Below are 11,504 nucleotides of genomic sequence, written 5' to 3' on the forward strand. Positions count from 1 at the left end.
TGCCTCAGTTTCTCTGTCTGTAAAACAGACAAATAATAATACCTACTGTGTATGGCTGTTGTGAAGATTAAATAAGCAAAGTACTTTGGTATATAAGAAGTCCTCATGGTGAATGGTAACTGTTTTTGTTATCGCGTAGGATTCAACGTAGAAAAGATAGAGAAGTTTGGACCGAACATACTGAGAACTTGAGGACATGCTCCAGCTCTTAGTCCTTCTGCCTTAATGCCATTTATAGTATGCATAGTGGAAAGAGCACAACCCCTTTATTTGCAGTTCAACATCTTTGACCACGCCCTTGCCTGAAAATGGAGATAGTGATAAAGTAGTCCCCCCTTCCCTCCGTTTCACTTTTCGTGGTTTCAGTTACCCTCAGTCAACCTTGGCGGAAAAATAGTAAATGAAAAATTCCAGAAATAAACAATTCCTAAGCTTTAAATTGCCTGCCATTCTGAGTAGCGTGATGAAATCTCGCCCCGTCTCACCCGGGACGTGAAACATCCCTTTGTCCAGCTTATCCACACTATAAACGCTACCCGTTAGTAACTTAGCAGTCCGCTCAGTTAACAGATCGACTGTCATGGTATCACAGTGCTTGCGTTCAAGTAACCCTTATTTTACTTAGTAAGGACCCCAAAGCACAGGAGTAGCGATGGCAATTTGGGTATGCCAAAGAGAAGCCGTAAAGTGCTTCTGTTAAGTGAAGACAAAGTTCTTGACTTAATAAGGAAAGAAAAAAAATTGTATGCTGATCTATGCTAAGATCTGTGGTGACTTTTGTTACAGTATATTCTTATAGTTGTTCTATTTTACTATTAGTTATTGTTAATTTCTTACTGTGCCTAATTGATAAATTAGACTTTATCATACGTGTGTATGTACAGGAAAAAACACGGGGTTTGGTACTATCTGCAGTTTCAGGCATCCACTGGGGGTCTTGGAACGCATCACCTGTGGATAAGAGGGGCTACTTTATCCTACTGATGGGGCTCTTGTGAGGATCACATGTGCCTGGAATTGAGTGAGCTCTCAATAAATATTACTAGCCTTCTGACAGAGTCAAATATGAGGAAGTAATTCCCTTTAATTAAGAGTGTTGATGAGTTGGGTTCTAGTTAATTGAACTGAAATATGTAAATCAACTTAATCGTGGACCAGCTCTGCCAGATAAACACCTAGCACCTGGTATTGTTTGGTTGAGTACCTTTATTTGTTTGATTTTGAAAAATTCTTTCTCCTTCTGTGGCTTCTTAACATTGCAGATCCCTCCAGTCAGCCTGCAAGCAGTTTGCATTTTCAGTTGAAAGAGAGATTTTCAGAAGGTTTTAGAAGATTCTAATTGTCGGGGCTGGCCCCGTGGCCGAGTGGTTAAGTTCGCGCGCTCCGCTGCAGGCGGCCCAGTGTTTCGTTGGTTCGAATCCTGGGTGCGGACATGGCACTGCTCGTCAGACCACGCTGAGGCAGCGTCCCACATGCCACAACCAGAAGGACCCACAACGAAGAATAGACAACTATGTACTGGGGGGCTTTGGGGAGAAAAAGGAAAAAAATAAAAATCTTTAAAAAAAAAAAAAAAAAAAAAAGAAGATTCTAATTGTCGGACTTAGGATTGATTTAAATTAATTCAAGTCAGTTGCATACAGTGGAACAATGGGCTGATACCTCATCACTTCTTATTTATTTTTTAAATAAAAGGAGAAAAATGGGAAGTGTTCCAAATTGAGTCACAGGCCATGGTGAGGATTAAATGAGGAAACATTGTGGTCATTAGAGAGAGAGATACTGGATAGGAACTAAGGAATCCTCAGCGGTCACCTTTCACCATTTATTTCTTTTTGTGGAATGTCTTCCTAGCATAGCATGAGAGGAGAAGACAAACAGAAAGACATGTTAACGTTATGACAAATTAACGGTGAAATAAGGGTGGGCAGAATTGTGTGCATTGAGTAAGGTAGGGGTAAGAACACATTGAAATGAGACGGAATAAAGGAGGCTAAAGGGAGACTTTAGAACCTCGTCCAACGATAATTTCATGGAATTATACTGGTTGCATGTATCCTTATTTTGGTAATTATTATCATCCCACGGCCCTCAGCTTTAAACAGTGAGTTCTGTTGACACTTTGGTCTGGATAACTGTTGTGGGATCCTGTTCTCTGCATTGTAGAAGGTTTCGCAGCATCCCTGGCCCCTACCTACTAGACGCCAGCAGCACCTCATCTACCCCTGTCCTCCCAGTATGATAACCCAAAAAGTTTCCAGATCTTACCAAATGTTCCCTGGAGGACAAAATTACCCCCAGTTGAGAACCACTGCTTTGAAAGTATTTGTTTCAACTACTTTATGGGCCCCTGAGGCAACAACATCCCTCTTCGGTTGTGCTCCTTGGAAGGTCATTCCTCCAGTTAGTTTCTCTCCAGCACTGACCTGCTGAGCCACATTGGCAGCCAGGTGGAGACCTCCGCAAAGCAGGCTGGGTAAATCCCTGGTGCCCGGCTGCAACACCACATTTCTAAGTGTTGGGGACGCCTGGATTATTTTCCAAAGTAACGTGAATTTTGTCTCCAGTGGTCCTGGCTCCTCCTAAGTGAATACTATATGGGAATAATGACAACTCAATTCTGTTTGTGGAGCCCTTATTTACTATCTGACAACAAGCTAGGAGAAAGTCACACTTAGTTGAATATTAAAATAAAGGCTGTAGGTTATCCTTTCAAAAGAGTACCCCAGAATTATTATTTTAATATAAGCGTAACCACAAAAGGGGGCTGAGAAGCCCACAGTAGGAGGAGGTGAATTGCCAAGTGGCATTTTAGGGAAACAAAGGCTTTGCAAGATAAAAAACATCCATTTTCCTCTCCAGTTACAGGCTTAATGTTATTAATAACTCAGATGTCGTATTTACGCCATTATTGGCAGCATGCATACAATTTAAATATTTTAGCTTCCATTATACAACTTGGTCTACATGACCGACCTTCAAGGGTCCCATTCATAAGGGATGAGGAGAGAAAACAATCAGCTACTTCATGCAAGCGCTGGCCGGCAGACTGAGTTTCCCAGCCTTGTCGGACAAACCACGACACAGGGAACTCTTTGGAGCCTCTTGGAACATGGCAGGGTCGGGACAGAGAATGACGGGGGCGGGTGGCTTTCAGAGCAGCAAAAGGGCCAAGGCTTTTTTCTTTTTGAAAAAGAGATATCCCACCTTTGTTCCAAGGGAGAATGAAATACCCATTAAGACTGGTGACACTGGGAATTTAGTTTCTGCTGGGTTCCTTTTGTTGTGACTCCAGGGCAGAGGAGAGGAATCCGGAGGGACGAAGTTTCACGCCAAGATGAGAAAGAAAAAGAATTCCTTCTGAGGATTTTGTCTATTGTCTCCTCGAGAATAAATATTTATAGAGAAAGTTCAAGTGAAGGCTTTTACAATGGTCATGGCTTTAAGACTAAGCTTTTGAGAAAGGACATGTAAAACTATGCTTAAATGAAGGATGATCCAATTAGGCTTCCCAGGGAAAACCAAGAAACCTCAAGATAATTTCCTATCTAAAATCTAATTGTGTTCTCAAGTGGAATAGGAATACCACTCTGAATTATCCCAGATCCATAGACTGCAGCAAAAATGTACAGCCAAATTGGATTCTATTTTAAGTAATTAAGTTATTTCCCTTCACAGGATCTATAATTTGCCTTCAACAAATGTGATTTGCCTCAGAAAGATACGACAGTGCAGTTTTTCCTCCAAAATGGATTTTCTGTGCCAGAACCAATTATGAAAAGTTGACCAAATATTGCCTTAATTATATCCTGGTTATTATCTTTGAGTGCATGCCTGGAGTGCCCTGTTTGTGTTCCAAAGTGAGATAGGTATGACTACAATAGTTTAGAAATTATCTTTAAATGGAGACCGGACCTGAAATTTACTCAAGAGCCTGGGGCTTGCACAATGGTAGTGTAAATAGCTATGGGTGATGTTACATAAGACTCCAAAATCTTGTGCAAAATATGAGCAATGAGGAGCTTGCTTCAGTGGATCTCTTCTCTGAGCTCTAACAGCTCCAAGTTAACTTTTATCTGCTTGGCTGAACCCTTGAGGTGCTAGGTGTTGCAATAGAGTAAGAATAAGTGTTGAGATTTGCATAGAAGATATTGCAAGAGGAGTATTTCTGGCATGGTTAATTTTATGAAGAAAACATTCACTTTTGGCTTTATTTTCAATAACATTTCAGTTGACTTATGACCAGGTGTTCTGGGGAACAGCGGGTAATCGTTAAGAGCAAGGGATGGGCGATAAATGGAATCAGCTCCTGGTATGTCTCCTTGGAAGTGCAAAGTTATGGAAAGTCTCGGAACCTCAGTTCCCTTGTCTGTGAAAAGAGAGTGATGCTAACTACACTGAAGGATTAATGAGAAAAGGCTACAAGGCCTGGCACCACAGAGACCTTGATCACACACGGGATAGTAGTAGTAAAATCTACAACATGGTATTGCACATGTTTAAGCACATTAATTCTTCAGAAAGAGCTTTCATAGGAACAAGTACTGCCTGGACACTTCTAAACTTCTATGAGTTGAAAGTGATTTAAGCATCAGAGTTTGAAGTCACATTGCCTGGTTTGAAATATTAGCTGTGCTACTTACCACGCGCCTTTGACCAAGTCACGTAGGCTTTCTGCGCCTCAGTTTCTTGCTGTGCAAAATGTAATCAGAGAACCAGAGCATATCATAGACTAGTCATAAGGGTTAAGTAAAATGTGACAACTAAAAATAGCTAGGACACGACCTGGCAGGCCATAAATGTATCTATTATTGTTATTTTTGACTTCGGCCAGGCAAAGGAATGTCAACGGAAATGACAACATAACACTAAGTAAGTTTATCACATACTTTTATTAACAACTTAATACAAGACTGTACATTACAGGCGCTGCTATCAACCCACTTCCGAAAACTGAAAAACGAGCATTTCTATACCACTTCAGGCTTTGGTTGTAAGTGCCAACTTTTACAGCGAAAGTCACATGGTGTATCCAAACAATTTTAAGAACAGGCAAAAGAAAATGTTCCACTGGAATGGAGAGATTATTTATGCACAAACAGCTGAGGATCGCTTCTAGCTTAAGTGATTCACTGTACACTCTGGAATGTTCAGTTCCCTTTTCTATGGTCCTACAGTCTGACATACAGCAACTAAGAACTTGTCCACAGGTCCTGCCTAGACGCTCATCAACGCGAAACAAAAAAATATTTATATAAATAAGTCAATTAAACCTTACAAAAACTAAAGAAACACAAGAAAAAAATCCAACCGTCAACAAAAACTGTACAGTATTGGTCAGTCTTTTATATCTGAAAAAATGTGTAACAAAAAAAGTTCTTTAATGTCGAAAAGTCTTTTACATCAGCGTTAGCTGGAGTGAAAACTTGAAGACTCAGACTCAGTTGAAACAGAAGAATGTCCACCCCGCTTGCCCTTGGAGAGGATCTTGAGGCTGGAGCCTCTGCTCACAGAGGTGAGTGCATGCTGGGCAGAGGTTTTAAATTTGGCTCCAAGGAAGGCATAGAGGATGGGATTCAGGCAACAGTGGAAAAAGGCTAGGGCCTCGGTGATAGAAATCCACTTGTGCACAGTGCTCTCAAACTCACATCCTCGCTGGATGATTTCCAGGAGGATGAAGGAGTCGATGCTGATCCCAATGTAGTAGGGCAGCCAGCAGGCGAAGAAAGCCAGGATGAGGATAACTGTGGTCTTTAGGGCCTTGCGTTTCTGGTAGCCCTTGGAGTGGGAGAGCTTGGAGATGATAACGCAATAGCAGGATAGGATGACGATGCCTGGCAGGATAAGGCCGACCATTATGTGCTGAAACTGGAACACCACCAACCACAAGTCACTGGGGTAGAAACGGTCACAGATATACCTCCCATCCCCCTCCCTGACGTTGGCAAAGATGAAGTCGGGAATAGTCAGCAGAAGAGCAGGTATCCAGACACCAACATAGACCACTTTTTCAGCCAACAGCTTCCTTGGCTTCTGACTGTTGGTGGCGTGGACGATAGCCAGGTACCGGTCCAGACTGATGAAGGCCAGGATGAGGACACTGCTGTAGAGGTTGACTGTGTAGATGACATGAACCGCCTTGCACAGGAACTTCCCAAAGTACCAGTTTGCCACAGCATCAACTGCCCAGAAGGGAAGGGTGAGGACAAAGAGGAGGTCTGCCACCGACAGGTGCAGCCTGTACTTGTCCGTCATGCTTCTCAGTTTCTTCTGGTAACCCATGACCAGGATGACCAATCCATTGCCCACTATGCCAGTCAGGAAGATGATGAAGTAGACAGTGGGCAGGAAGATCTGGTTGAAATGGGCATTCTCCTCCCGGAAGCAGGGCTCTTTCAGGGAGTCATAATCCCCAGAGCCCACGTCATCCTCCGTGTAGTTATCTGAAGTGTATATCTGCAAAGAGGCAAGGTAATGGACATTCACTTTCAAGTTCAGCAAGTATTCCCCAAGTGCAAAAACACGTTTCTGATATTTTAAAAAGGCAATTTATAAAACCCAAATCCTGCTCTGGCTGAAGTACTGGGGAAGGGCCTGAGAGTTATTATAGAATCCTCCACCTTCCTCCCCACCTTCCCCCATAGTCACTTCATTATCCCGTTTTAGTAGAAACGATTACAAAATTCTTTGTTTAGAACAAAAGGGCCTGAGACTCTGAGGGTTTCAAAGTCACATCTCTGCTAACTCTTCTGCGGCTCACTAGAGGGAAGAAAAAAACCAAACCACAACACAAAGACGCCACTCCTAGGCAGCGAGGAGTGAGGGGGAGGGGGTGAGAGGGAGGTGGTGAGGGCGTGGAATCTCCAGTTCTGAGGAGCGGGGATTAAGTTTCCGAATGAAGATTCGCCAGAAAGGGAAGAGGGGAGGAAGGACCACCGAGGGATGGCAAAGACTGTTATTCTCCTAAGGCACAAAACATTGTTTTCCCCATGCTGTCTAAACACAAACCATTCTGTACTTCAAGCAACATGTAGTGGGGAAGGAGATTGGAGCGTGGAAGCCAAGGGCCTTTGGTGCTTGGGGTATTGGGCGGCGCGGGGGGAGGAGGCGTCAGAAGAGGGTTAACCCCCCCACCCCCACCCCAGCTGGCGCTCCTCAGGGGCATGAGTCTCTTTTGCCATACCCTTGTTTATCACTTGGCGCGTTTGGGTCGTTAGGGAGCGCAGCATTTTCCAGGGAGGGGAAGGTCACGGGGTCTGCACTCGTGGTCCTCGCCCCAAGTTTCATTTCCTCACTCTACCGGGTCTCTTCCCACCCCGCTACTGGTGCAGTTAATGGGTCGGAGGTCTGCAGCTGCAAGTTTCCAGGCGGAGCGCGCGTGGGGAGCAGCGTGGTCCAGCTCCGAGCCTCCGCCGCCGCCTACCACGCCCACGTCGGTGGCCCGCGCGCAGCGGCTCCCGGGGCTCAGCCCGCTGCACGCGAGGCTGTCCCGCAGGATGCTGGCGAGAGACTGGGCGGCTCCCCGCGAGCGCCTTTGAATTGCGCGCCGCTGGGGGAAACGATGAGCCTCCCTACTACGGGGTTTTCAAAAGGCTTCAGGAAACCACCGACGGTTAAACGGCGCAATTGGGCTGGGTGAGAGCCAAACGGTCTTCCCACTTGCACCTGCCTGTCTGCGCCGCAGCGACCCGCAGCCCAGGTGCCCTCTCAACCCTCACTTCACCACCAGTTCCCGCCGCGCACACCTCGGGGTGCTGCCGCGCGGTGACTGCTTATATTCCTTCGACCTCTGCACGACCCCAAACTCCCGAACCCCGGGGTCCATTCGCGGCGCATGGGACGCTCGTGAGGTCTCTCTCTCAATCCCAAGGGCTGCTCCCAGCTACGGCTAGCACTCAGACCCCTCGGGCGAGCGGCATGGTGGGTCCGACCGCCTTTCCCGCCCTCTGCTCCCTGTGCCCGGGTACTGGCACAGCTGTACCGGCCGCGCAGAGTTTAACTAACACGCGCCCAACGGCCAAGAGTGGTCCCCAAGCGCCTTTGCCCGAAGTTAGCCAAGAGCGCGGTCTGCCTCTGGGTACTCAGCCCGGGCGCGCCGCCCTCCGCCTCTAAATTCAGATCATGTAATTCGCTCCAAAGAAATCACTGCTCCGCCGAGGAAGAGATCCACGGTCTGAGTCCCGGGGTAGCGCGCACGCCTTCTCTGCGCTTGTGCACAGAATGTTCTCACGTTTGCAAACAGCGTGCAAGCCTAGCGCGCACCGCAAGACTCAGAGGGGAGACACCGAAACGGTCGTTCCAATCTTTTCTCCTCTATTTACAGAGAAAAAGATTCCACCCCCCATGTAGCCAAGCACACGAACAGTCCTTTCCACGCCCCCTCTCCAAGACACGGACACCTCCAATATTCTGGTAGCTTCTGCACGCTCGGAGAGTGGTTGCGCTCTAAGTTCGTGTGTTTATACATTTAAGAAAAAACAGGTTGAGACTGGACTTACACGGAACCCGTCCATGGTAACCGCTCGCTCTCCAGCCGCGACGGCTATCGGAGCACTCAAGTCCTCGGAGTCACTTTGCTACCTGCTGCTGCAGCCAACAAACTGAACTTTCCAGTCGAAGATGGACTTTTATAAAAACACGCTCTGTGGGCGGCGCATGCGCTGCGCGGGTGGGCGGGCGGGACTGGGCGGAGGAAGGTGGGGGGCGGAGGGAGATGGGAGATGGAGGATGGGGGATGGGGGTGCTGTTGCGGGGTGGCAGACGACGGGGAGGAGTCGTCTCGGTTGGGACGAGCCCTTGGCGGCCAGGTTGGGATAAGCCTGGGAAGTCCCTGAGCCGCTGTTTCCCTTGCTGTCGTCTCGTGAGTCTCCGGCAACTCGGACGCGCTCCCCAACTTGGGAAAGCTAGACGCGCCTGCAGAGAGGAGGGAAGCTCGGACGACCGACGCGTCCCTGTGTGGCGCATCCATCCTTGCTCACGTGGATGGAATTCCAGACCCAGGAATGCTACAAAGGAAAACACCGAGGCCCAGAGAGGAGAAGTGACTTGCCTGAGTAGCCCAACCAGTAGGCGGCAATGCTGGAGCTGGGTCTAATATCTGACTCCAGTCCCTGCTCTTTCAGCAGATGCAGTCTATTCAGAAAAGAAAATAAGTAACGATCCTTTTTTTTTTTTTTTTAAGAGCACAACTGTATATAGCTATACATGCACATCCACAGTAATAGCATCAGGGTCAGGTGTAGACAATCAGGAAACGCTTTCAGAAGAAGATAGGATGATGTGGCATAATTCTGGAGGGGGACCGTGATAGAGAAGTAGATGTGTATTCCAGGGTAACCAATTAGTGAATAGCACTTTAAAAAATTAATTTTTTTAGTATTATAAAATAATTTTATATTTAATTAAATATTAATTAAAATAATTATATTATTATAAATATATTTGCTTTATTATAAATTTAGCGTAGCTCCTTTTGTAACAGATTACAAGGTACTTGCACAGAATTACTCATTCATTCTCGCTACACCTTGCAGGTTTTACCATTAGAGGGATGCATTTAGTCAACAGATATTTACTGCGTGCCGCGCACGGTTCTAGGCGCTGGGATACAGCAGTGAGCCGGAGAGCAAGGGCCCCAGGCGGAGGAAAAGGAAGCAGGCCCTCCGAGATGAAATGCCTGGGTTGGTCCCGGATTCCACGCCGGGCTTGAACTGAGATCTTCGGGTCCCACATCCGGAGTCTTCCACGACTCCATGTGAGGACAAGCGTTGGCACCGCTAAGAAATTAGGTTGAAGAGCCGGGCGGGGTGGAGTCGGGGTGGGAGCCGGACGTTTAAAGGAGTCCCAGACGGGCTGGTGTTCGCTGTGGACGCCCAGACAGTGCTTTCCAGCCTCGCGCCACTTCCCGCCGGCGCGGAGCCTGGGTGGGACTGAGAAATAGTGCGACCGCAGGAGCGGTGACCGCAGGGGTGACAGCAGGGACCGAAGTGCGAGCACCAGCCGGCGAAAGCGATGATTCCGCTGCGACAGGGATCCCAGATTCCCCCACCCTGAGACGGTCTCATGAAGAGGACTTACCCAGGCTGGACCCTAAACACCACGCCCCCTTTCTTCCAGATAAAACTTTTCAGCCTGGAGGATGCCAGAGGTAGTTCGGAGGCTGGAAGCCTTTTCTGAACAGAGCACGATGTTTCCCTTTTGTCTGGGTCCCTTCCCTAATGTTTGTCGATGACAGTCCTCATCTACTGAAAGCTGATGCTGGGGTCAGGAGGTGGGGCTCTCAGAAACTGCCAATTTAGGACACAATAATGACTACATAAAATCAATCATAATATGACATTATGTAGAATTTTAAAGAAACTTTAAAAGGCACTTTTAGTTTTATAAAATCATTAATAAAACTTCAGGATCCTCACATTTTCATAAACTCGGTAGGAGGGGCGTTCTATCTGTTAAAGGACTGGAATTTCAGACAGGTTCCATGACTCGCTTTTTATGAAGCTTGGTAGTGGCAGAATCGATATGTTTTCACCCAGAATGTCAGCTGCATTGTACCTTGAAACTCTTCTCTTCACAAAGGCTAAAACCTGAAAGGTGGAATCTCACAAACCTGCCCGAAAGAGGAGAGAGGATAAATCCAGAGTAAAATGATTTGCACAATAAATATTTGTGGGTTGTTTGCAGACAAAAGAAATCTCTTTCCTTTATCAGAGGACTCCTTGAGATCCTTTTAGTTGTATCTGCTAAAAGGAAGCAGATAATTCATAGAACAATGAAATGCTGTTTGGTGACTATCAAATTAGGCAAAAAACTTTCTTTTCAAAGATAATATTCCGTCTCAGGATTTGATAAGACCAGCTGTCTCTCCCTGTGGCTGGTGGGAATGTGGGTTGGAAAGCAACTTTGTCTGTATTCAGCAGGAACCCTAGAACAGTAATTCTATAGAAACTTATCCTAAGGAAACAGGATTTATGTCACAGAGGTACTCATGGAAGCATTATGTATAATAGTGAAATGTCTGAACAGCCCATAGTGAAATGTCTGAACAGCCCTAAATGTCCACAGTTAGTGGAATAGTTGAGAAGATTTTGGTACATCTGCATGTGGATTTCCATGTGGTTATTGCAAATGATGTTTGTGAAGAATTTTTAATGACATGGGGACATGCTTGCGAAAAATTAGGTGCAAAAAGCAGGATTCAAAACTGTGTATGTAGTGTGATGTCAGTTGTGCTGAAATATGTGTTAGAAATTGATTAGAAGGAAAACTGAAATGTTTATAGGAGTTTTCATGGAGTACAGAATTATATTTGGTTTTTAGTTTCTCCCTTGCATTTTTCTGTGCTTTCCAAATTTTCTATAATAGACATGATTTTCATGTTCAGAAAAAAAGTCAATAAATATGTTAAAAAAGAAAACAGAATGCCTCCCTTCTCATACCTTTCCACTTCCTAAAGTATTCATTAGATATGATGACTTTTTCCATAATAGTCCTCCTTTCCTCTT

The 11,504-nt window shown here is 45.9% G+C and overlaps 1 protein-coding gene and 1 long non-coding RNA gene across 2 annotated transcripts; one reads left to right on the top strand and one right to left on the bottom strand.

Annotated features, from left to right (window-relative positions):
* Window positions 1-4,873: 4,873 nt before the first annotated feature.
* Window positions 4,874-8,646, bottom strand: CXCR4 (C-X-C motif chemokine receptor 4). Its single transcript, XM_070579623.1, has 2 exons — window positions 8,499-8,646; window positions 4,874-6,456 (listed from the first exon to the last, which is right to left on the bottom strand). The coding sequence occupies exons 1-2, from the start codon at window positions 8,511-8,513 to the stop codon at window positions 5,410-5,412; spliced, it is 1,062 nt and encodes a 353-aa protein (XP_070435724.1). The 5' UTR covers window positions 8,514-8,646; the 3' UTR covers window positions 4,874-5,409.
* Window positions 8,647-8,705: 59 nt separating this feature from the next.
* LOC139076602 (uncharacterized) lies at window positions 8,706-11,416 on the top strand. The gene is made up of 2 exons (XR_011528339.1): window positions 8,706-9,152; window positions 9,534-11,416. It is a non-coding gene; the product is annotated as an uncharacterized lncRNA (long non-coding RNA).
* The last annotated feature ends 88 nt before the right edge of the window (window positions 11,417-11,504 follow it).

The sequence above is a fragment of the Equus przewalskii genome, chromosome 17 (assembly GCF_037783145.1).
Source record: "Equus przewalskii isolate Varuska chromosome 17, EquPr2, whole genome shotgun sequence".
Taxonomy (NCBI): domain Eukaryota; kingdom Metazoa; phylum Chordata; class Mammalia; order Perissodactyla; family Equidae; genus Equus; species Equus przewalskii.